The sequence below is a fragment of the Xenopus laevis genome, chromosome 2S (assembly GCF_017654675.1).
Source record: "Xenopus laevis strain J_2021 chromosome 2S, Xenopus_laevis_v10.1, whole genome shotgun sequence".
NCBI lineage: Eukaryota > Metazoa > Chordata > Amphibia > Anura > Pipidae > Xenopus > Xenopus laevis.
Window position 1 is genome coordinate 148,946,334 of NC_054374.1, and position 27,167 is coordinate 148,973,500.

At 39.9% G+C, this 27,167-nt stretch overlaps 1 protein-coding gene across 1 annotated transcript in view; it reads right to left on the reverse strand.

The window, feature by feature from the left end:
* Window positions 1-27,167, reverse strand: part of tnfrsf19.S (tumor necrosis factor receptor superfamily member 19 S homeolog) — a 59,965-nt gene that overhangs the window by 26,407 nt on the left and 6,391 nt on the right. Inside the window, exons 2-4 of the mRNA XM_018250282.2 lie at window positions 19,211-19,306; window positions 11,142-11,252; window positions 5,973-6,151 (exon numbers count right to left, since the gene is read on the reverse strand). Of these exons, the coding sequence (XP_018105771.1) occupies window positions 5,973-6,151; window positions 11,142-11,252; window positions 19,211-19,279 (359 nt within the window). The 5' untranslated portion in view covers window positions 19,280-19,306. The remainder of the gene's footprint in view (window positions 1-5,972; window positions 6,152-11,141; window positions 11,253-19,210; window positions 19,307-27,167) is intronic.

Below are 27,167 nucleotides of genomic sequence, written 5' to 3' on the forward strand. Positions count from 1 at the left end.
AATCTCCATGAAAATTTGCATGAATAAAGGGTAAGGGACAGGGGGGACAAACGGCAGTGGGCCTAGGGGCGCCCGCTATGTAAATCCGGCCCTGACTTTTCTGTTGCTGTAGCCCGGCTCTGTTCACTCTCAAAACCTTTTATATCTGATTTACAGAGGGAAATGAAGTACAGCCAATTGTACTACTGACTGCACTACAACTCCCATCATCCTCTGACAGCCTAAAAGCAAAGGATTTCATTAGTATAAGGCAAACACTGCTCCTTCCCAGTGAGAAATAAAAACACCATATCTGTCAGTTACAACCGGAGAATGAGTAGCAGAGAGATTCATACAGTATTTAAAGGAGAAGGAAAGGCTAAAACTAAGTAAGCTTTATAAGAAAGGTCTATATAAATACACCAATAAACCCTCAAAGTAATGCTGCTCTGAGTCCTCTGTCAAAAGAAACAACACATTTCTTTCCTTCTATTGTGTACTCATGGGCTTCTGTATCAGACTTCCTGCTTTTATCTTAAACTTCTAGGTCTAGGGCCTGAGCATGCTCAGTTTACTCCTCTTCACCCCCCCTTCTCTGCTGTAATCTGAGCCCAGAGCTATGAGTGAGCAGGGAGAGACTCAGGTAGGAAGTGATGTCACACCAAGCTAATATGGCAGCTGCCATCCTAAACAAACAAAGAACTTCTAGAGCTGTTTACTCAGGTATGATAAAGTATTCTGCAGAATAAATTATAGTGTTAGCTATGCACTATTGTGGCTAATCTATTGGCAATAAACTGCTTCAGTAGCTTTCCTTTTCCTTTAAAGGCAATAACCTGCTGAGTATATTTTCATGGGTCAAGTGGAAACAGTTTCATTTATTGGTTCAGCTTTAGGAGAGGATTTTCAACAAGGATTATTTTAAAAAAAAGAGGGGAAAAAAATGTTTTCATTAGGGCAATAACAGGAATTGAGCTTATTGTAAGGAGACTGTTTTCATACTGTAGCTTCGTCTTTCATTTCTGTAACGAGTATATTTCTGTTTGTGAAAACAAGTCGTTAGTTGGAAATTAGTGTTGTTAATGGGATTCAGCTGTGATGGCAGAGAGGAACGATTTGTGTCAAGAGGGAATTGTGGTCTTGCTGGTAGCGTAGCTGCACTGAGCTGGATGCGGGGGGTGGGTGGAGGCCGGACACCCAGTAAATATTATGGGTAGATATTCACTCATATTCGCTCAGAGCGTGAAATGCAGGAAATCAACACAGTGGCAGTTATAGGTATGGGATCCGTTATCCGGAAACCCATTATCCAGAAAGCTTCAAATTACGGAAAGGCCATCTCCCAAAGACTCCATTTTATCCAAATTATCCACATTTTTGAAAATGATTTCCTTTTTCAATGTAATAATAAACCAGTATCTTGTACTTGATTCAAACTAATATATAATTAATCCTTATGGGAAGCAAAACCAGCCTATTGCGTTTATTTAATGTTTACATGATTTTCTAGTAGACTTAAGGTATGAAGGTCCAAATTACGGAAAGATCCATTACCCAGAAAACACCAGGTCCCAAGCAGTCTGATGCTGATGACGATCCTGAAAATCGTAGATGTGAATATTGAGGAATAAAATTTGTCTTTTTCTTTATTGAAATATTAACTTTTTAGCCGTGAGTGCTTTCTTATATTGGAATATCTATACATACATACATACAGAAACACGCAAACATACCATAGACTCACGCATATATGAACATCACAGACACATGTAGACGGTCTAAAATGCAGATTAGACTGAAAGTATCTTATTCAAACAACTGCAGACCAACAAATATATTATAGGTATTGGATCCACTATCCAGACACCCGTTATCCAGTTTACTCCGAATTATGGAAAGGCTCCCATAGACCCCATTATAATAAAATATTTTTAAAATGATTTCCTTTTCCTCTGTAACAATAAAACCGTACCTAGTACTTGATCCAAACTTAGATATAATTAATCCTTATTGGAAGCAAAACCAGCCTATTTGGGTTTAGTTCATGTTTACATGATTTTCTAGTGGAATAAAGGTATGAAGATCCAAATTACGGAAAGATTCGTTATCTGGAAAACCCCAGGTCCTGAAGCAGAACACTTTACTGACTTGAAAAGACAGGAATTCATTTATTGGGCAAACTTGTATGTGCAGTTCCACTACAAACACATCGGCAGAGGCATGGGGCACATGAGTGTGCACACACTTTTCACGGTACAGGAACACCATGACCAAATTCCTGCTGACTTCAGGAAACTGCCTAAGAAACTCTTAAATGCAGGAGACTGTAACACCCCAGGAGTTCAGACAAAGGGTGGGAGTGTGGGAAAGCCGTGCAATGAGCAGAAGCTATACATTGTATTGTGTAAGTGTGCTCTGTAATGACAGCTATTTAAAAGCAATAGACTGGAGTTCATTCATTAAATTCAACCACAGTCCAGGAAACGACTGAAAGTTGGGTGTATAGCCTGTGTTTAAGCCATCCTATTTATGATGTCAGAATCGATTTCTGTTTTATAACTGGCACTTGTTTCTTAAGCACACGTGGACACCAGAGCACCCCCTCCTAAATAACACATGCTAAGAAATGATTCAATGAGCTCTACTCTTCCAGGGTAAAGAGATTGAGTCACTGTACATGACATTGACAAAAGGTTTCTTAAAGGAGAATTCAACCCTAAACTTAAAAAACTTCTAAAACTAAACTTAAAAAAATCCTAACCCCCTAGACCCCCCACCCTACTCCTCCAGCCTAAGTGTTACCCTGGGCTAGAGTCCTGCGCGGGTCCATTTTTTGGAACCCATACCGACCCGTACCCGCAACCTGCAATCCGCAACTCGGAACCGCATTCTTACCTGCTTGGATCCGCTACCCGACCTGACCCGCAAGTACCTTATCCGCAACCAGAACCCGCTGACCACCAAGAATCAGGAAGTGCTGTCATTGTAAACCAGAAGTGACATCATCGGAAGTAGCCGTAATCAGAAAAAAATAGTAAAATAGGAAGTGCTGTCATTGTAAACCCGGAAATGACATCATCGGAAGTGGGAGTGATACGGAAAAAAAATCGATATTGAGAAGACTCGCAGCCCTACCCGCTACCCACAAACCCGCAGAACCGCATCTATACGCACCAGGAACACACCAGTTTTTGCGGGTAACCCCCGGGTACTGACCAGCTGCAGGACTCTACCCCGGGCAAATGTCCCTATTGTTTTACTTACCCCTCAGTGCAGATTCAGGCATCTGAGTTCATGGGCGACATTTTCAGCCACTTCCGTAGTCTTCGTAATGAGACTGGCATTTCTGCAATTTTCGAGAGTTTCGGCGCATGTGCAGAAAATTGCTCCAACTGAGCATGCGCCGACATGCTGGTCTCATTCCGAAGATTTTCGAAGAGAAGAAGATGGCGCCCGTGAACTCCGATGCCTGAATCTGCACCGAGGGGTAAGTAAAACGTTAGGGGCATTTGCCCGGGATAACACTTTTAGGCTGGGGGGAGGAGGGTCTATGTAGGGCAGGGTTTTTTTAAGTTTAGGGTTGAATTCTCCTTTCAGCGAACCAGGTTGGTGAGTCTGATGATAACCCATTCTAGTCAGACATGTCCACAGCAAGCATCTGTTTTTCAGACTAACATCTTTGAAGACTAATGAGGGATACTGGAGGCCACATTTTCAAGAACAGCTGGAGGGCTGGACATCCTTGATTTAGGTTACAAAAGACAAGAACTGTCTTGAATTTAGTTCTGGAGTAAAACCCCCAAGGGATGTCCAACAAGGATTCGGCATAGAGGCAGCAGTGTCCCATAGAACTTGTTTACAAGAACTCCAGCAGAGGGATACAATTAAACCAGAGGAAGCAGAAGCCTTCTTCTTTCAAAGGTGACTTAAGTTAGTAATTAAGCCTTTCAGCAACTCCTTTGAACACAGCAGATACAGTTTCAAAGAAAAACTAAAGCTGTAAGGCTTCAGGCCCATTTAAGTTGCTTTTGAAAAAAAAAATCCAAAAATGAAAGATTTGGTTAAAATGTGAGGGGGGTCGACGAGAGCAAAAGTGAAAATATCCAGTAAACATATCCGTCATCTCTTCAGAGGGCTGTGTCACACATGGAGATTTCTTGCTGTTGCTCCGGACAGACAAGTCAAAGCAATACGGTGAATGAAAGGGTAGTCTACGGGAAAATACTAGATTGTAGCCTCGCTCCTCAAATTTTGGAAGACAGCACTCAGTATTTACATTTTTTTGTTGTGTATACTGCATTTTTCCCATAGACACTTTTTGGACACCACACCTTGTCTCAAATTTTTTAGAAGAATCTATTGCATCAATTCAGATAAGAAAGTCTCAGAAAACCAAAGTCTAATTTTGCTTAAAGGTATACTTTCATGCGAAAAAAATTTTTTTTTTCAAAATGCACCAGTTAATAGTACTGCTCCAGTAGACTTCTGCACTGAAATCTGTTATTAAAACAGCAGATTTTTTTATATTTTGTTTTGAAATGTTACATGGGGCATATTGTCAGTTTCCCAAGTACCCCCAATCTTGTGACTTGTGCTCTGATAAACGTCAGTCACTCTTTACTGCTGTACTACAAGTTGGAGTGATATCCCCCCACCAGTAGCCCATCAGTAGAACAATGGGAAGGTAAACAGATAACAGCTCCCTGGTAGATACAAGAACAGCACTCAACAGTAAAAATCCATGTCCCACTGGGACTCCTTCAGTTACATTAAGTAGGAGAAACAATAGCCTGTCAGAAAGCAGTTCCATAGTGCAGCATTGGTTCTTTTTGAAAGCACATGACCAGGCAAATTGACCTGAAATGGCTGCCCACACACCAATATTAAAAGTAAAAGGAATTACATTTTACATGGTAGAGCTAATTATTTTCAGTGTAAACAGTGTTATTTAGAAATAAAAACTAAACCATAAAATCATGACAGTATCCCTTTAAGAAGAACAAATATAATTAAGGAGCTAATGTTACTTTTGTATTTATATAGCAGGTGTTCCTTAATAGGCTTTGCTTTGACAACAGGTGCAAGAGACTTTATGGTGGAGTCCTGCATGGGTCCAAATTCTATAAGCTGGAACAGCAACCGATACTTTTGTCCTCTTGGACCTGCTATCCAATTCAAACAGCAACGGCCTTACCACAACTCAAACCACTACTGCTGCCACCATGAAAATGTAAGTAACAGCACCGTAAAACTAAATTGATATAATTACAGAGGTGAATAAAGGAGTAAAATTAACTACTTGCAACCTGCTATTTTGGAGGTACCCCCTGGGTACATGAATTAATTACTAGTTACAATAACCCAATATATTTTTGGAGAAAATATAGAGGGTAAAGGGGAACACTACACAAACATAATTTAAGCTTCTTGAAAAGTAAACATAATTTAGAGCAACTTTGCAATATACATCAATTGAAAAATATGCAGACTTTTCTTGATTTTTAATGGTTTGGAACAGTTCCCTAAGCCAAGCCCCCTGCTCTCCTGCTGATCTGTCTGACTACTTTGCTGAGCTGGCTGACTACTGTTACTTTGTATCAACAGCCATCTGTCCTCAGCCTGCATCTTCCAAACCCCATAATTCCCAGCACACGTGATTTGAATAAGGAACGGAATATCATAGTGCAATGCATTGTGGGGTGTGTAGTTCCTGCATGCTGTCTGTAAGCTGTGGAGTAGTTGTTACAATTTGTAACACCAGTGTTAAGTCCCTCCTTCCCTGCCAGGATTGCAAATGATGCAGAAAGAGAGAAACTGTTAAACAGCTGGATTGCAGCATAGAAAATGACATTTATTCATAATTTTTGAAGAAACAGGTAACTGTGATGGGTATATTAGGGGTTTATGTGGGCCTCTTTATCAAATTTTGGTTTGGAAGCTGTAGTTCCCACCAAAAAGTCTACGTAAAAAAAATGACTTATAGAAATACTTACCCAGGCAAACAATCTCCACACAATGCATTGCTTGTTGTTGTACAGTTTGCTTTTTGCAAGCGGTTAATTGTAGCGCAGTCAAGGCAAGGTTTGCATTTCTGAAAGCCCCAGTCCTCCTTGAATCGGTTTGGCCTGCAGGGCAAGCACTGTGCATCCTCTCCATATCCAAAACCACATTCCTTAAAGAGAAAAAATATTGAATATATTTATTAGTCATTGTGTGAGCTTTCTTGTTAGCCACATCCATTCTTGCCGCCACATCTTAAAGCCAATTCCAGAGGATGGTTTCTTGCAAAAATTTTATGTTTGGTTGACATTTAGGAAAGAAGTTGTGCAACAAGACAATAATTAATGACATGAACTAGAACAGAGTCTACAAACACAATCAGAAACACCTTTTCATGAAAAACATTTCAACGTTCCTTATAGACTGTTTCCTACTTCATAACTGTAAGTCCAACAGAGTAAAGGTGGCCATAGACACACATCCTATCGTACGAATCGAGGATTTGTACGATTTTCGGATTGTGTGTGGCGTGTGCCGACAGCTTTCGTCTGGCGGAGATCGGTCGTTTGGTCAATCGGTCAGGTTTGATTTTGAACCGACCGATCCCGCCGGAGCCCACGGCACATCGTTTGCATATAGATATAGCCATGTTTGTTAATGGCATATCGGGGGAAAGATCCCTCGTTTGGCGATGTGGCAAACGAGCGGATCTTTGCATCTATGGCCACCTTAAGTCTTGTGCAAACCGAGGTTCCCTTTTCCTGGTGAGAAAAAAAAGACTTTTCCACTTTATTGCAGGTTTCTCCATGCCAGAACCACAATTTGTGGGCTATTATGTACTATTACTTTTAATCTAGCCCCATCTGAGATTGTCAAAACAAAAAGACAGGCATGGAGTAAGAGAATATGAAGTTGGAAGGCTGGAGTTCAATATTAGGTTGGGCAGGATCAAACTAAAGTTCTACTTTCACCGTCTTCCCAGGCCTGGATTTGTGAAAAGGCCAATAAGGCCCGGGCCTAGGACAGCAGGTTTTTAGGGGACGGCATGTTGCCAAACCACACCCACATTGGTTCAAGAACACTGTGGATGCAATAATCCCTAATATCTACTTATCTAAAACTGTTTCTCTGCTGGGTCTCACTATCTACAGGGCCCAGAGCAATCACTCCTGTTTACAACTTCTTAAAGACAGCTGTCAGTGATGGAACTGAAAGTTATGACCCCAAGGAGAAATCTTGTTAAGGCAGATATTTGGAAGCAATGCCATTCTGGAGCAGACGCAATATAAAGGCTGTTCTTGTGTGATGAACTTAAGCTTCAAAGATATAATTCGAGAAGCAAAACCAGCTGGTGTAAGCGGGTTAAGCAATTAAATCCACTTCTTTCTAAACGAGGAAAGTAGGTCCAGAGTTTTAATGATCTCTGGGGCTTACTGAAAACAAAAAGCTGTGTTTCCAGCAGGCTCTGATGTGTTTCCCAGTGCTAATAATCTCCCTTACTTCTATAAGCAACAGCTAGTCATCCACTTTATTCGAGAAGCGGCCGAACATTTGAATGATAATAGCTTCTCGAGGAATCCCACTGCCTCATTATTCCAAGCTTATGGTGGAGCTCTGTGAGGTGATCTAATTAAGCCAGCTATGTGAATGTTTAGAACTCTAGGCAAGCTCGGAGGGGCATTCCACTTAATGGTGAATGGAAAACTATACCTTTTTTTTATGTTTGCTGCCAAAGGGAACTACATGTAGTGCAAACCCGTGGTGGCAATGGAACTGCAATGTTGTGGAAGACGCATTCTTTTCAGTAATAAAAAAAACAAATCCCTTTGCATTCCAGAACATATCACAATCCACCAAAGGCTTTTCACTTCTGTTTGGGAGAAGGCATGCATAGAATGAAACAGGTGTCTTGGCCTGGTCCCAGACTCATTTATCTGCTATATAAACACATCTTTATTGTTATATATTGATACCAATTACATACAGAGCTACATTCAGGCACAGGGAGCCCTGCCCTGAAAAGCATGTCTATTTAAGTATAAAAGACGCAATGTTATTCCCTGATCTAGTAACCCATAGCAACACATTAAATCCTGTGTTTGGCACCTGAACGTCAGGGAATTTAAGTGGCTAGTATATGGCAATAAGGAATTTATAATGGAATTAATACTGGAATTAAACCCATACCTCTTCAAAGTCTACAGTTGGATAAACACAGTCAGTTGTACTCATTTACTAAGTGTATCTTTGACCGATCTGCCCACTCCATTGGTGAACCAAAATGGAATAATCTGATCATTCAGCCCCAAGGTCAATCAACAGATTATAAGGGCATGTGAAGGTCTACTGGAGAGACCACTTCTATGACCTGATACGATTGTTACTCAGTGGCATATTCCAGTCATCCCAGTCAATATTTCAACAAAATGTGATCAGAGATGTTGGTCGAAAATGTCATAATTTTAGCCTTGGAGCAGTTATATAAGGTTTTCCAAATCATTTCATAGTCTTTATCAATCTAACGCAAGCTATCTGGCCCTCTACTTTGGACAGCATTGCTGCAATTCAACACCATAACAAAGGCATCCATACCCCTCAGCGTCACTGCTTTTATCTTCCAATAAAACTAAAGAGCACCCCAAATTGTGAGGCAATTGCTTCTTTTTGCCACTACTGCTACCTATATGTGAGTAAAGAGTATACTCTGAGAGTTTGTTTTTAGCAGAGATGCCAACCTGGATCTGAAGGGGTCCGGGGGCATCTTATCCACACCCTCACAAATTCTCTATTGCTTTGGATGGATATCCGAGGAGCAGATTCATTTAGCTTCAAGTGCAAATTGAGGACAGTGGGTGACAAACTGTGGATGAGGGGCTTAAATCAGGGTGACTCCCACAAAAAAGGGCAAGTTGACATATGTGTTTTAGGGATGCACCAAATACAGGATTCTATGGAAATGATGGCAATCCACAAATGGAGACTCACAATCAATATTGCTATGATTTTAGTTTTTATAGGACTGTAACATGTACACTGTGGTCTAGGGAACAATTTGCCCCCTATTGTAAAAAATATAAGGGTATTAAAGGAGAATTCAACCCGTAATAAAAAAAAACCTTCCCACCTACTCTGGGTAGACCCCCCTCCCTCCAGCCTACCTGGCCCTCCCCCCTGGGCAAATGCCCCTAATTTTTTACTCACCTCTCCGTGCAGATTCTGGCCTTGGAGTTCACGGCAGCCATCTTCTTCTTCTGTGGTAATCTTCGTGCCTTGATTGCATTTTCTGCACATGCGGTTGGAGTAATTTTCCGGTCCCGAGCAAAAGTCACAAAAATTTCCGAGATTTTTTGCATAGAAATCTTGCACGGAAATTTACTCCAAATGCGCATGCGCTGAAACTTCCGAAAAAGACAGAAGAAAGAAGATGGCTGCCGTGAACTTCGAGGCCAGAAACTGCACGGAGCGGTGAGTAAAAAATTAGGGGGATTTGCCGGGGAAGGTAGGCTGGGGGGGGGGTCTACCCAGGGTAGGGAAGAGGGTTTTTTTTTATTTACGGGTTGAATTCTCCTTTCAGTCATTGGAGTTTGAAACCTATATAAAGGCACATAACAGAGAGCTTTTATATAGGCCACGGAACTTAAATGTTACTATATTTTACAGAAGGGATGCATTACTTATTAAAATACTGTTTTCTATCAGTAATGTGCAGGGTCGGACTTGCACATTGGGGGCCCACTGGGACTGCAAAGCGAAGAGCCCTCCTGGCAGTCACTGGGGGCCCCCTTCTGACCTCCAAACTCCCTCCCCCGATATATACTCTGCGCGAAAAAGACGCACCGTGCTCATGTGCACACACACACATTTACGAACACGCAGAAGACGCCAGCAGCCGATGGGCCAGCAGATCGGGGAGCAGGTCTGGGCCGGCGGAGACCTATGAGTGCCAGGGCCCACCGGGTTTTCTCCTGGTATACTGCCGGCCCAGTCCTACCCTGGTAACGTGACATCTCTAGAAACCATTTATAATCATATATTTTACAGGTTATTCATGGCTCCTGTATATGCTTTTGTACAGTGTACGCACAACCTATATCAGAACATAACATACAGCACCTTCAGTTTTTAATGAAGGTGCTCAAAGAAAATCCTACAGTCTATCACCGATTAAGAAAAGTAAGAGAAAGAAACCCAGCTGGGTTTCAGGACACAGCACACATCCGCCTGCTGAGAAAAGAATGCTGTCTTCAAATAATTATTTTGCAGATTAAGAAAAAAAATAAAGCTAATTGGTTGAAAGGCTTACTTTGATATGAGTGCCAGGGAGTCAAGGCCTACACATTCACATTTAAATAGTTCTAGCACAGAGCAGATTTCCTGCTTTTCATCTGAGGAAAGAGTAGGGCTGAAGCCAAATTCTTCCTGCACTAGGATGTGAGACGGTTTAGAATAGAGATTGTGCTTCAAGGCAACATTCATCTTTGTGTAGAAGACAAAAAAGTTCTTCAAAATTTAGAAACTCACTTAAATGAGAAGGAAAGTCATATCCCACTTGGAGGTGCCCAATGTTTACAACTTGTAAACATAATCCCACATTAAATTAATTAACGCCATTGTTTTGTCTTTTTTTGAATGTTAATATGTTCTGACTGACATAATAATGTTGAGGATGTTGCTTCAGAACCTCGCGAAATAGACTTTGGCGAAAAAGGAAAAGTATAGAAAAGTTCATGCTTTGATAAATTTGTGTATTATCAATGATTCAGCTGGGTGAAGATTCGCCTGGCAAAACAAAGCAAAACTTCTCTTGTGCTGAGCTTTTATCCTAGCAAATTTCTTCTTCACTTTTAGTAAAGTGGCGATGTCCCTGCAAACTGCCATTTTGGCAAAGTTTCACTAAAAAAACACACTTTGTTCTTTTGTAAATCTGCCCTTTGGTGTTTAGTTAAACTTGGCCAAAGTGCGACAGAAGAGTTCTGCAGGGAGATTTGGTGGTTTATGGGACAAAGAAAAGTATTTTTGGCTTCAGTTGGTTTTTAGTCACATTTCCCATTACAAGTGATGGACTGGAACGATGACCCTGGAATTGCATCTTTTTTTTTAGCTTCAGCTATTATCTTACAGTCATTAAATCACAGCACCTGAAAAAAGGGTTAGTCTTGTACCTTTGATGGCTCCTTTCCAGGTCCACATTGTCTGCATGGTCTACAATTTCCAGTGTTGTCAATATACTCCTGTTCTCTGCAGTCTCCAACTTCAGAAAGGGTTCTGCCAACCTGGCGGAGGAAATAGAGAATTTTTAATAAAATCATATACTGAATGAACTTGGAACTCTTTAACTTACTTGATTAGAATGACCTATTGCTTCCAGTTTATTTTGGGCAATCTGTTAGTGGGGGTGCCCAAAAGTTAGATCGGGATCTACCAGTAGAATGCTAACAATGCTTTTATGGATGTAGATCATTATGGGACAACATGACTAAAAGACATTGCATTAGTAAAGTATGGGCACTCCTGTGTTCGATTAGTCCCAGCTAAGCATTTAAGCCTACACCAATATATTTTTCCATTTTTAGGGCAGAGACACACGCTGCGATTCAGGTAGATTAGTTGCCCGGCGACAAATCTCCTCTTCTTCAGGAAGACTAATCTCACCGAACTGCCTCCCCTGCCTTCCCGCCGGCTAGAATGTAAATCATTGGCGGGATGGCACTCGGATCGCTTCGTTTTCCCGAAGTCGCCTCACGAGGAACTGTACACACATTTTTGTGTGGGTGAGAACTGAAAACAATTGATTTGGTAATTTAAAAAAATAAAAAAAACTTCCAACTGGTCTATCTAAATGGTCTATCTACTGTAAATCAACCAGTGCAACGGATATTGGCAGTAGTCTTTCTGATGTAAGACTGATTGGACTTTAATTTGCATCTAGTGATCAGACAGTTCAACCCTTGGGCTGATTCAGTGGATGATTTTCTCCAGTTTTATCAGTGTCAGTAAGACACTAACATCTTATGATTTCAAAGTGAGATTACAACAAAAACATGGATGTCCCCTCAATCTTGCGATTGTCTCTCCTGTGTGCCATAAGTTTGGGTTCAGGGATGATCTTGGCACCCTCCTCTCCTGCTCCGTGCATAAAACATCAGTGTCAGAGCAGGTTAAAAGGGGGACTGCATCACTATTGATACAGAGCTCTCTGAACTAGCGGAGCTCAATTTCTGGGTTAAAACCCGGAAATTTGGCTCTTAAAGTTACAAGAGGGAGCTTTTTGCAGCCCCTCGTAACTGGCAGCTCGCTGCTGCCTGAGGCAAGGTTCTCATCTAGACTCATGTCAGGAGAGGCCCTGTTTGGGTTTGGCATCTAATTTCTGTAATGCTTGGAACTTAGGGTTTTCCAGATAAGGGATCTTTCAGTAATTTGGATCATTATACCTTAAGGCAGGGATCCCCAACCTTTTGAACCCATGAGCAACATTCAGAAGTAAAAGGAGTTGGGGAGCAACACTAGCATGAAAAATGTTCTTGGGGTGCCATATAAGTACTGTGATTGGCCATTTGGTAGCTCTATGTGGATTTTTAACCTACATTGAGGCTCTCTTTGACAGTGCACTTGGTTTTATATAACCAAAACTTGCCTCCAAGCCTGGAATTGAAAAATAAGCTCATGCTTTGAGGCCACTGCGAGCAACATCCAAGGGGTTGGGGAGCAACATGTTGCTCACGAGCTACTGGTTGGGGACCACTGCCTTAAGGGGTAGATTTATCAAGGGTCGAATTGAAAATTCAATTCAAATTTTCCAAAATGCTCAAATTCGAATTGTGAGTTATCCAAACTTGATTTGAGTTTTAATTTGAATTCAAATTTTGAGATTTATCACACTCTAGCCCTTTAAGAACTCAAATTCAACTATTCGCCACCTAAAACCTGCCAAATTGCTGTTTAAGTCAATGGGAGACTTCCAGGGATCAATTTTGAGTTGTTTGCGTCTAATATTCGATCAAATAGTCCAGACCAGAAAATTCAAATCGAATTCGAATTGAGTTTTCCCTCTGAAAAAACCTCGAATGTTAGGAAGGCAATTAACATATTCAAACGGTTCAATGGACCTCTGCCATTGACTTGTAAATGAACTCGGCAGGTTATAGGTGCCATATATTCGAATTAGAACTATCTCCATTGTCGAGGTGTGATAAATCTCCCATTTGAATTTGGATTAAAATCAGACAGAATTTTGACACCAAATTTACTATTAGATCCTTGATAAATCTGCCCTTTAATAAACCCAATAGGATTGTTTTGCCACCAATATGGATTCATGCAGCTTAGTTTCAATGAAAGGTAGTTATATTATTACAAGGAAAATGGAAATGATTAAAAAAATTGCTTAAATAGACTCTATGGGAGATGGCCTGCTGCCTTCTTGTAACTCAGTCTTCTGGATATCAGCTTTCCAGTTAAGAGACCATATACCTGCACCTGTAGGACACAAACATGGGCCATCTAAACGTCACTTTTAATACAGAATACATGTGAAAAATGCCTATACTGGAATCCCACATGCCCTGTGGCATGTACTTTATAAGGATTTATATATATGCAATACAACCCTTCAAAACAAAACAATTACTTCTACAGTATCTAATTAGGGAGCTCAGTCTGCCACGGTAATATCCTTCAGGGGTTATTTTAGAAAGAGAGTGCAAGTAGAATTATGCAGAGGTCAGACTAAATGAAAAGATGTTGTACAACCCAAGGTCAGAATGTCTTGCCAGGAAATATCCTAGAGGCCCCCACAACCCTTATCTCGTGTGATGATCTCTTTTAGTACTGTGTTATTCTACTGTACTAAATCCGAATCTTTAAAGTAACATCATGTCTAAGAACTTGGCTCCAAAGAAAAAAAAACAAGGAAGATTTTTTTTTTTTACAGAACATTAAGTAACGCAAGCTAGTCAAAACAGAAAATTACAAGTTGTTTGGATAAGAGAATAATTTTTTATAGCATTGTCTTTCTAGAACTATGTTATGATGTGCTTACCTTCCAGTCCCTATATACGTTTACAATGTACTATTGTTGTTTTTAATCAGTAAAATAATACAAAGCCATGGCCTTTTCTCCATAAAGCACCAGCAAACAAATTCATATGCACATGTTGATAGCAGTGTTTTTTGTTTTTTTTCCAAATCCCTGTGATAACATTAGTTTGGACATTGTGTTTAATTGTTTAAAAAGTTGATACAAAAACAAATTTTTCTTTTTGTAAAATCACCCCACCACCAAAAACCTTGAACTTCAACAGGTTTAAGCTGGCAAAGTATTTCAATCGAATTTTCTCAATTTTCAAAAATTCGAAATCGAACATTTTTGCAATCAGGTTTTTAAATTAATCGGAGTAAAAAAATGCAATCTCAAATATTACTAAATTGCTCCTAAGTGGTCAACTGAACGATATCCAGACCCTAAGGGGGTTAGTCATCAAAATCTGAATTTATCAATTTTTTTTTAATATACTCCAACCAAATCTGCACTGGTTATTTTCCCTTATTTATCAATACATTTTCCCGAAAGATTCGAGTGTGGGAAAAAGCTTGTGAAAATCGTACAAAAATTTGAATCGTACAATTTTTTTCTGAAAACTCTGATTTTTTTCGGATTTTTGCCCATAAACCACAAAATCTTCGGATTTTTGCACGAAACCCAGCACAGATCAGGATATCTTAAGGACTTCTCCCATTGATTTATATACAACCTCGGCAGGTCTGAGATGCCGGATTTTCAGATTCTGACTTTTGCCATCCTCGGGGGATAATAAACCACGCAAAATTCTATTTTTGTATCGGATTTTATAGTAAAAAAAAATAAAAACTCAAGTTTTTCAAGTTTTGGCCATTCTGACTTTAATAAATAACCCCTTTAGATATAATTTTGAAGCTCTGGCCAACAGAAATTGCCAATTTTTTCCCACCATTAAAAAATGCAAATTCAGCCAAATCTTTTGCGGAGGATTAATTATTCTGCCAAATGGCACATTTGTTGAGGTTTTCAGCCAGCTGGAACATTTTCAATGATGGTCATCATTAACATACAAGATTCCACTAATGCCTGGGAAGATTCTTTTACATCACTGACTTGAGAGTTAAGGAGAGCACTCCTTAATCTTTAATGATACCCTGGAGGCCGAGCACTGTCAGACTATGAAGCACCTCTGCACCTGTTGAAGGGAGTTGTAAAAGAGACCCTATGATATTTTTATTTGCTTGGAGAAGAATGACAAAAAGAGTGAATTTAGCAACTGGTTGCATTTGTGCTCCACCTGTTTTTATAGCCCTTTGCATATGGACCTTTCTCTTGACAAATGACTTATCATACTTCAGTTTTTGGCAATAGCAATGTTAATGTGTTGACCAAGAAAGATATTATAGAGTATGAGGAGACACTAGAGGGCCACTATACTTTCTCGTTCTGTTTGACAAGTCTGCTACACTCAACTTACTGTTTTAGGTCTCCTTGAGCTTTTTTCTTAGGTTCTCTAGCTAGAGGTCCTGCCTAGAGCTTGGAACCACTGTGTTGCTGCTTTTACTGGCACATTATTTTTTATTCTTCAAGAGATCTCCATTGGCATTTATAACCACTAACTGGGTCATTAAATCAGAAAGTGAATTATACAAATGTGGATTTATGGAATGGTCACATTTGGCAGTAAAACGGAGAAGAATATTTTTTTTTTTAGAATGCTTCCATGTTTTAATCATATAGATATAACTGCCAGCACTGAGATGTTTACACTTCTCCCTTGGGACAGGATAAACAGTTGCGTTTAAAAACCATTTGAAAGTGATTTTTAAAATGATGCAACCATGCATGACATCCAGATTCAAACCAGAAGACTAGCGTGGGCTTAAAACAACACGTGGAGCAGCCTGTCGTTTTTTTTTACGAAGGGAAAATATGTGATTAATCTGCGCAATTTCATTACTCATGTGAACAACCATGAGACATGTTAATTCTCTTGAAGTCGGTTGTTATGGGTTCCATTATCGCACTGAACTAATACCCGCACACTGATGATTTTAAGTGGTTTGAAAGAGAATGTATAATTAAATTTCAAAATCTAAAGCTCTAGTCATTAATTACATATTTTATACATCTAGAGATTGCCAAGTCCTTTGAACAGTCAAGTCTTAAATGTTCTACTAATGCCATTCCCTATGATACGTTAGTCATACCCCTACATAGAGAGACCCAACGTAGGGTTGCCACATGTCCGGTTTTTACCCTCAGAGCATGTTTTTGGAAGGGCTGTTCAGGTGAAATTAGGAAATCCGGACAGGACATTGAAGTAAATGGCATGGAGATCATCCAATCGCTGATCATGTCACAAGTCCCGCCCCTGATCTCATCAGCCCAGCCCCTATGGCACTGGTCCCGCCGCACCCCTCGATGTTACCCGTCCCGCCCCCTGCCCAGAGTTGGGCAAACAGAAAGGTGGCAACCCTAACCCAAGGTGACTAGTTGGGTTAAATAAGAGACTGCAATATGAATAGGAGGGGGACTGAATAGAAAGATGAGCTATAAAAAGTAGCAATAACAATACATTTGCAGCCTTACACGGCATTTGTTTTTTTACATGTGGTCAGTGACCCCTATTTGAAAGCTTGAAAGAGTTAGAAGAAGAGGGCAAATACTTTAAAAACTATAAAAAAAGAAAAAATGAAGGCCAATTGAAAAATTGCTCAGAATAAGTCATTCTATAACATACTAAAAGTTAAATGTGAACCAACGCCTGATTTCCACCTTCTGCACCAATATACTAGCAGGTAGGCAGGTATCATTGACAAAAAAAAGGTTGAGCTTGACGGATTTGTCATTTTTCTAGTCAAGTTACTATACAGGTATGGGATCCGTTATCCGGAAACACATTATCCATAAAGCTACGAATTATGGCCATCTCCCATAGACTCCATTATAATTAAATAATCCGATTTTTTTTAAATTATTTCCTTTTTTTCTGTAATAATAAAACAGTAGCTTGTACTTGAGTCAAACTATGATATAATTAATTCTTATTGGAAGCAATACCAGCCTATTGGGTTTATTAAATGTTTATTACATGATCCGTTATCTGGAAAACCACAGGTCCCAAGCATTCTGGATAACAGGTCCCATAGATGTTGCCAGTATAATAATCAGCAATGAACTCTGGGATTCTTTTTTTAATATACTATCCCCACAACCAGAATGGGCATCCTAGTTTCTTCTATACCAATAGCGGTAGAGGAGTAATGCCTAAGCTTCTCTATACTTATTTTTAGACCACAAGCTTATTTGTGGACCACTGCTTTAAACCACTACATTCATCTTATACAGGCATTGGACCTGTTATCCAGAACGCTTGGGACCTGGGGGTTTCCGGATAACGGATCTTTCTATTATTTAGAACTTCATACCAAAATGCATCAGCAGAATTATGCACTGAAATCCGTTTCTCAAAAGAGCAAACACTTTTTTTAATATTTAATTTTGAAATCTGACATAGGGCTAGACATATTATCATTTTCCCAGCTGCCCCCAGTCACGTGACTTATGCTCTGATAAACTTTACTGCTGTACGACAAGTTGGAGTAATATCAGTGATACCTCCCTTTCCAGCAGCCTTACAACAGAACAATGGGAAGGTAACCAGATAACAGCTCCCTAACACAATATAACAACTCCCTTAAAAAACAGCACTCAATAGTAAAAATACAGGTCCCACTGCAAAACATTCAGTTAAATTGAGTAGGAGAAACAACAGCCTGCCAGAAAGCAATTCCATCCTAAAGTGCTGGCTCTTTCTGAAAGCACATGACCAGGCCAAATGACCTGAGATGGCCACCTACAAGCTAATGTTATGAATTAAAATTTAAATTTTATGTTGTAGCGTGAATTCTTTGCAATGTAAACAGTGTAATATATAAATAAAAACTACACCATAAAAATCGTGACGGAATCCCTTTAAATCTACTAGAAAATCATGTAAATATTAAATAAACCCAATAGGCTGGTTTTGCTTCCAATAAGGATTAATTATATCTTAGTTTGAATCAAGTACAAGTTACCGTTTTATTATCACAGCGAAAAAGGAAATCATTTAAAAAAAATTTAATTATTTGGATAAAATGGAGTCTATTGGAGACTGGCATTCCGTAATTTGGAGATTTCTGGATAACGGGTTTCCGGATAATGGATCCCATACCTGTATTATGTAAACACTGAAATTAGCGACTTCATTTCTTTTGTTAGAAAGTCAGACCTCCGGCAAAGCAAATCTGTACTGGTCAACTGGGGAGAGGAACCAAAGGGTAACCAAGGGGTCCACAGTATGGTAGCTACATCAGTGCACCAGATTTTACCTTTTCACGCATGATTTTATGCTCCGCTCAATATTAAGACTACAAAAGCACAAAAGTATAGAGTTTAAATAAGGGTTTTTTTTCTAAACAATGAGTGTAGCCTTAAAAATGTCATGCAGTAACAGAGATTTTATTTATAAATCCACCCCAAATAAAATGTTGCAACATTTAAAAAGTTACTAAAAAGAAAAAAAAAATCACGGTCTTCATAAAACAGCCACAAAACATTTATTACAGGTTTCAGCATGACTGCATGTCGTTATTTAGCAGCTATGTTTTAATTAAACTGCATGACACACAGCAACGTGCATTCTGTGTGTAATTAAATACTGATGCTAGATGGAAAGAAACCATTTATGGTTCAGAACAGGCAAGGAATTTCCAACTATATGCTATTTGGTTGTGATGGCATAAGTAGATCTTCAGAATGAAAGATCAATAGGAACGGATCTGAATAGAGATAAGCAATTACAATTAAATTCAACTCTCACATTTGGATGCCAGGGATAGTGACCCTCAATGGCAACCAGATAGTACTATTTAGTCTTTAAAATGTTATTTTTTACAGCTCATTTACCAGCTTTGTTTGCCTCAAGTTCGGGAGCTCAAAGTGGTTAGCATCAAAGAGGATAGCGTATAAACAAAAGCAGATAATCATCTGAGCTGATGTTTGGATTAATACAGTTCAGACTACGATTTCTGCATGAAGCATAAAATATCTCAATTCCTATCAACGACTGGAAGCTTGACTGGTCACTGAACTGAATACTCTCACATACTTTATGAGCAAGCAGAACGGAGATGGGTCTCAAGAGCTGTGTCTTTCCTTGCTACTTACCAAGCACAGCAGCAGGACCAACGCCATTTTGAGTGAACTGTCTTTTTCCAGTGGTAAGGAAAATTCCATTGTTTCTCACTAATTTGCAATGGAGACCTAAACAAAACAAATCAAAACCAACAATTAATAAAAATGCAAGCTTTAAATGTAAAAAATAAAATAAGTTTTAACATACAAAAAAACAAGACGGTGCCAGATGGAAGGACCACTGAGGTTTCGATGCTAGTGGACAGCATGCATGGTTGACTTTTTCATCAAGTACAGTCAATTCTTAAATTTGCCAGAGACTTGAAGCATAAGCTCAGACTCACATTATTGGCAAACCTTCATGTGACCCATGGAGCTAAGTTCACCCTATCCTTCCATGCTTTTTTTAGGGTGGAGGATCATCTGCTGATTGGGAAGGAGCCAGCAATTCACAACAAACTCATCTTCCGGGTCTTCGGCAAGCTGATTTGGAGATCGCCATGTCGGCGCATGCGCAGTTGGAGCAATTTGCTGGCTTTCGACAACTGCGCATGTGGTGAAAATTTTCGAAGCGCCCGAAGAAGACGAAGACCCAGAAGATGGCTGCGTGGAACTTGGATGCCAGAAACTGCGCCGAGGGGTAAGTATAAAGTATGGGGCATTTCCCAGGGGGGGGGTTTGACTGGTGGGAGGAGGGAGGGCCTGTGCTTGCATCCAAGTGGTGTAGGGACACCTACCTGCCTCACCATGCCCACCCTACATGAATACAATGCTGTTGGACATAGTTACTGCTGTATTCATGTGGTGTAAGCAGGTCTATTTCAGAGTTTAAAGAAGCTGGTGTTTGTGACATACTGTGCTGTACATTTATTTAATTTTGGTCATAGCCCAGTTGAACAAGCCCTGCCCTCAAATCAGCATCGCTATAAACACAGTACCACGGCTTGCACACACATCTAGATGAGACTTGCTACAACCTACTGGCAGATTTCTCACACACAAGGAGAAACAGACTCACAACTACAAACACAGATAATTGCAAGGTCAGAATTGAAAAGGCCCGGACTTCAGGCTGCTCGGCACAGTGTCAAGCCCTGATCTCTGCAACATTTCCCTGCTGGCTGTATCCTGGATGGACTCGGCTTCTTAATATTCAGTTCATAACAATCCCTTTCATCTCACAGCCCAAGGCTACAGCAACAACGGCCACTGAAACAGAGCCAGAAGAACAGGTATTTCTTTATACATGGAGTTCTCCTCCTCACATAATGATCAGAGGGCATCATAAATCTGTCTACAAGACTTTAATTTCCTCTCCCAGCCCCCAAGCCTCTATCTCTCTCTCCGAGATGGTGGTAGTTTGATAAAGCTGCCTGATAATGATATATTACACTGTAAAAAAAAAAAGCTTTTTGTACATTTAATAAAATATTAAAAGACTCACTGAAGACTTTTCTTCATTAAATGTAATTTGCACCACACCCGTAGCATTTTCCCAAACCAGGAACATATATCACTTTCACCACTCAGTCATGGCTCTATTAAGGGAGCCTTTCATCTATATTAAATAACACTCTGTCCTGCTTACGCCTATGCTTATTCAAAGGGATTTCCCTTTAGCTCTGTCATAGAACGTCAACAAGTTTACTTTTAAGTATCCCCTTTGGGACAATTCATAAAGAACACAGTTGCAGAATGGTGTCCATCTCTATCTTAATGCCTGGTACTAGCCTAGGCATGTCTTGTTGTCTACCCTCTCTCCTACTTGATTGGTGCATATGTAAAATACACAAATCAGGAGTTGGTTATTCCTATTCGCACAACTCCAGCTAGAAAGAAATATACATTTTTTCGGTAGGAATTTAAGGGCCTATACTTAGAGTAGGTAGCATCAATAGGTGGCTAAGGAGATTCAACCATTTCCATAATCAAGTTTACATAAACTGTTTGTTGATTGTTAAAATTCACATACTGCTTGGTGTGTTGATCCACTTAGCCCAGGGTCATTAGATGGTTCCACTAATAATCATGAAGAATGACTCAAAAGAGAGAAGTTATAGGCCTATACCCACTAATATGTATCAATCAAGAGATATCGGTTTCATTATGAGTTACAGCAGGTAATGATATACTCTCAATTTATACAGGGAAAAACATTTCTATATGTACATAACAAGTACAAATGTTGGGAACTGAACAATCTGCTGTTTCTCTATGCAAAAATCAGATGTACGACAAACATGAATATTGGAAGATGATTTACCTAGCAATCAAGATTGCTTTTTACTCAACACCCAACTTATTTCTCCCTCTAGACCAGGGGTCCCCAACCTTTTTTTCCCATCTGCCACATTCATAAAGAGTTGTAGAAAGAGCGCAACACAAGCTTGAAAAAAGTAACTGGGTATGCCAAATAAATGCTCTGGTTGGCCATTTGGTAGCCCCTATTTGGACTGGCAGCCTACAAAAGGCTCTGTTTGGCAGTACATGTTTTTTATGCAACCAAAACTTAAAGCCTGAAATTCAAAAAGAATCTTCTACTTTGAGGGCAATGAAAGCAACATCCATGTGGTTGGTGAACAATTGTCAGGGCCCGAAGGCTCCGTTGTAGTGTGGACCAAGGAGGAGGCAATAAAACCAAGTTCGCGGTACAAAAGGATTTATCAAGAGGATGGTCGTAAACAGGCAAATGGTCAAATACAGGCAGCAAGGATCAGAGTCGTAAAACAGGCAAGAAGTCGGTACACAGATAATCAGAAAGCAGTAAATCACACCCAGGAACTATGCAAGATAGACCTATAATTGGGCAAGGAGGTAAAGGGCAGTCAGGAATAAATAGTCCAAAGTTGGCGCCAAAACTTGACGCGATGACGTCATGACGCTGACGCCGGCGTCCTCACGTTAGCGTCCTGACGCCGACGCACATTCTGACGCCGGCGTCCATTCCGTCGCCGGCGACCAATCCGGGGGCGACTCGTTTCTGATGCAGTCACATTGCGACCAGGAAGAACCGCATGGTGGAGCAGGAGGTCGCCATCTTGGACGTCTCGTGGGGTAAGTTCACCATCTTCCATTACAGCAATATGTTGCTTGTGAGCCACTAGTTGAGAATCAGTGCTTTAGACATTTGTACGCAACTGATGCCTCCACTCTTTGCCTTCCCCCTGAGGTCTCCCACCCAAATGATATCTCTTGACATCTTCCACCCAACTGATGCCTCCCACCCAACTCATGAGCAGTACTGCTGTTAATGTAAAGCCTATACTTTCAAACATATTCCTCCCATTTTTCCCAGGTCTTGGGATTTCACATCTAGTAACCCCTTGGAACTTTTTAGAATAAAGTCAAATTACCCAAAAAACCATAGTATTTTTAAAGGTAAAAAAAAAACAACTTACCAAACTTAAAAATAAGTTTACTCAAATACATTCATAGCCTGAAGTCTAATACAGCCTGAATCAAGGTTCCCATCTGTACAGGTAATTGTAACATTAATTAACAGCAGTACACTTCCAGGGCACAGCTAGTTCTAGCTCGTTTTCTTCAGCTCAGATTCATTAATAGAACATTCCAAAAAAAGAGACTGTGAGAGCTCTGTAAATAACAAGTAACATGCCCCATAGTGCTCCGTTATTCCAGGGGATTTGGGGGGTTTAATAAAAAGGTTACATTAAAAAAAACAACAACAACAACACAGTTTCTTATTAATGTTCTTTTAGATAAATAAAACTACAGATATTTTATATTTTTAAGAGAACTAAAGCTTAACTAAAGAAGTAGGCTAGCAATATTACATTATGTACATTAATCCAAATGAACCACAGCCCTTTAGCAATGCAGATCTGAGCCTCCAAAGCTCCTCATCTTCTTTCTGCTGATTCACTGCACATGCTCTGTGCTTCTGTCACTTACCGAGCTTAGGGACCCACTCACAATATACTTTATATACAGAATAGAAATGTCACAATATAAGGCTGATTAGTAATTAATACAGATAATTACTACATGGCAGCACAGAAACCAGTGCAACTAGCATCAGAATTTAATAATCAGCCCTGTAGCATCATCTTATATTACAGACCAACCTCATTTTCTGCTGGATAATTAGTGACGACCCCTAAGCTTAGCTTCTCAACAGCTGCTCAGAGCCCACTGAGCATGTGAGTGTCACAGATACTTTCCAAGATGGTGACCCCCTGTGACAAATTTGTAGTCCCTGATCATTGCTGCTATTGAGAAGCTGAAAGTTTAGGTTTGTACAACAAATTCATTATATAAAATATGGCATTTTTAGCCATATTCATGTTTAGCGTTTAGTTCTCCTTTAAAGAAACATTCCTTTGTGAGACAACCATGAGGAAGTTGATTATTATTACTAGATAATAAGCAAAAACCATAAATCACCTGTGAAATCTAACTTCATAAACTGTGCTTAATAATGTCTTTGGTTAATATTTTTGTTGATTGATCTCACTTAAGTCACTTGACTCCAATGGGGTCACACATGAAACTTGTGTAATATATGAAATAATATACACCCCACCTTATAATATAAGCATAGTAGAAGTCAGTGACCTCATGTCTTAATATGAATGAAATGGATGTCATTGGTGACTTTATTATCCTTATTTCATGTCTTAGTGTTGTTGAATCTTTAATAAAAGAGGTCTGGTTGCCATGAGTTACTGCAGATGTGCATTGTAAATTTCCACTTTAGAGAAAATTATGAGGCTACTGTATCTTAAAACAATTTGTGAAGATTTCCCCAAGCTTCAATAGGAATCAGGGATTTACACAAGCATGGCAGTGTAATCCCACTAATTAGTGCATTCATCCAAGCCAAAGAAGACAGGCTGGCTTGTAAAGCTATTCTTAGGGCAGAGACACACGTGGAGATTTGGGGAGATTCAGTCGCCCAGCGACAAATCGCCTCTTTTTCGTGCGACTTATCTCCCCAAACTGCCTTCCCACTGGCTTGAATCTAAATTGTGGGCAGGATGGCACTTAGAACGCTTCCTTTTCCGAAGTTGCCTGGTTGCCTCATGAGGAAAGTTTGGGCGACTTCGGAAAACGAAGTACTACGAGTGCCATAGGCGTCGGGAAGGCATTGTGGGGAGATTGGTCGCCCGAAGAACAGGTGATTTGTCGCTGGGCGACTATTGTCCCTGAATCTCCACATGTGTCTCTACCCTAAAAGAAACACATATTTAAATACACAAATACTAAGTATTTGTTATCTTGGCCTTGCTGAAAAGGTGCAAAGTTGGCCGTCTGGCAGTACAAGTGGAATGCCATAAAATGCAGCCTCTCTTTAAGGGTCAGGCCACATGAGCAGATTCGGCGGCGCTTCGTTTACCAAAGTTGCCTCATGAGGAAACTTCGTGCGACTTCAGAAAACGAAGCGCCGCCTGTGCCTTCCCCCAGGAGATTTTGATTTTAGTCGTCGGAGGGCAGGGGGAAGGCAGTTCGGGGAGATTGTCACCACAAAGAAAAGGAGATTTGTCGCTGGGGCGACTAATCTCCCCGAATCTGCTCGTGTGGCCAGACCCTAACTATGAGGCCTGCCTCCCTCCCGCAAATATAGTGAGGCTCAAGGGGGTTACTTGCTCCTGGTACATAGTACTGGAATAGCAGCTACTGCTGCACAGTGCTCATAACTTCTCTATAAACTGGGCATAAACAGGGAGATCTATTAGTTTGGTGAGGTTTCCAAAGGAATACATTTGTCCATTTGGACTACACTCCTTTTTGTCCCCCAGGCCAACAGCTGAAACTCATATTAAGCACATGCAGACTCAACAGGACAGGACCACATCGACATTCTCATGGAATCTTCTTCAGATAGGACTTTCCAACCTTGCATTTTCTTGCTATCTCTACCTAGCCTACCAATGGTTCATTGAAAGTTTTTGCTCCATTTCTTTTTGAAATATTCTGACACGTGGAAGGTACCAACCCATGTGCCTAAGATAAGATATTTACAGTACAATAATACCTAACGTTCATGCATTGGACCCCTTCATGGTCCACATTTGACTTGAAGCCTCCAGCTGGATTTATAAAGTTTAATAGACTGTTGAACCATTGAGCATTGGTAGGATCGTCTTCAGAAAGACTTTGCATACTGTTGTATTGCACAAGCCAATTGGATTCATTACACAATAGCAACAATACTCCTTTATTCATTACAGCCCTTGGATTAAGTTGTGCACTTCACAATACATTAAATACTAGCCATATGATCAAAGACTGTGTGGTTTCTGAAAGCATATCTAATTGCAAAAACAAAGCCATTCTATATTTATTTACATCATATATGCCTTGATAAGAACAATGAAACTGTCTCAAACAGACAGACATAATAACTCTGGCATGGAAGATAGGCAATGGGAAATCTACAGTATTTTTACCCCCGCTCTCCTCCCTTTTAAATTAGGAGCTCAATCAGATGTGAAAATGCTACTACATTCAATTTAAAAACCACTCAAACTAGCTGCCAAGTACTGGCTAATAGACAAAGTGCATAAACCCCTGCTGCTGGTAACAATATCTCAGATTATTTTCTGTTTGGATTGCAGATAGAGTACAAGCCAAAAGAATGAATTAAAGACCCACCTATTCTGACTTTTCTTATTTATGCTAGATATACCTAGGTCATATAAAAAGAAACACATGATTAGAACACTGGGAGATATATTTACTATCTGTAGGTATGGAACCGGTTATCCCGAATGCTGGGGACATGGGGTTTTCCAAATCTTTCCGTAATTTGGATCTCCATACCTTAAGTCTACTAAAACAATCTTTTAAACGTTAAATAAACCCAATATTTTGCCTTCAATTAGGATTAAGTATATCTCAATTGGATCAAGTACGGTTTTATTATTGCAGAGAGAAAGGCAATTATTTTTAAAAATGTGAATTATTTGATTAAAATAGAGTCTATGAGAGATGACCTCCCCGTAAATCGGAGCCTTCTGGATAATGGGTTTCCAGATAACAGATCCCATACCTGTGTATGATAAGATAGGATTTATTATCTATTTATATATAGGCAGTCAAAGGCCCATACTCGGGCCTGTGGTTTTCTGGCTAATGGATCTTTCCATAATTTGGATCTTCATACCTTAAGTCTACTAGAAAATCATGTAAACATTAAATAAACCCAATAGGCTTGTTTTGCCTCCAATAAGGATTAATGATATCTTAGTTGGGATCATGTACAAGGTCCTGTTTTATTATTACAGAGAAAAAGGAAATTATTTTTAAATATCCAGATTATTGATTATAATGGAGCCTATGGGAGACAACATTTCCGTAATTCAGAGCTTTCTGGATAACAGGTTTCCAGATAACGGATCCCATACCAATACACACACACACACACACACACACTCCAACGAACCATATATTCACAAATACTTTTGTCAGACTGCAGTTCAGTGAGGTCTGCTAGGAGTATAATGGTACATGGAATAACTGCTACTGTATTGGTGTTTATAGTAATGATCTGCCTAAAGGGACTAATGCAGCTGTTGCCTATAATGATAGACCTAACAGCAAGTACTGCAGTAGCCGTTCCCTATAATGAAACCCTGTCCTTAACAGCTGCTGGTAAATTCTGTTCTGTACATTTCAACTGACTGCCCCCAGCTCTCTTATAATGAACGGAGAATTGAACAATCAATCAACTGTCAGGGGACACAGGATAATAACATCTCGCATAAAACATCTCTTTAAATTCAAGGGTGCTTGGACATGATCTGTAGTTTCTGTTGGAAAGTCAGAGAAACGTACACCAATATTATATACAGGTATGGCACCTGTTAATCAGAATGCTTGGGACCTGGGGGTTTCCGGATATCGGAACTTTCCATAATTTGGATCTACATACCTTAAGTCTACTAGAAAATCATGTAAATGTTAAATATACCCAATAGGCTGGTTCTGCATTTAATAAGGATTAATTACCGTATATACTCGAGTATAA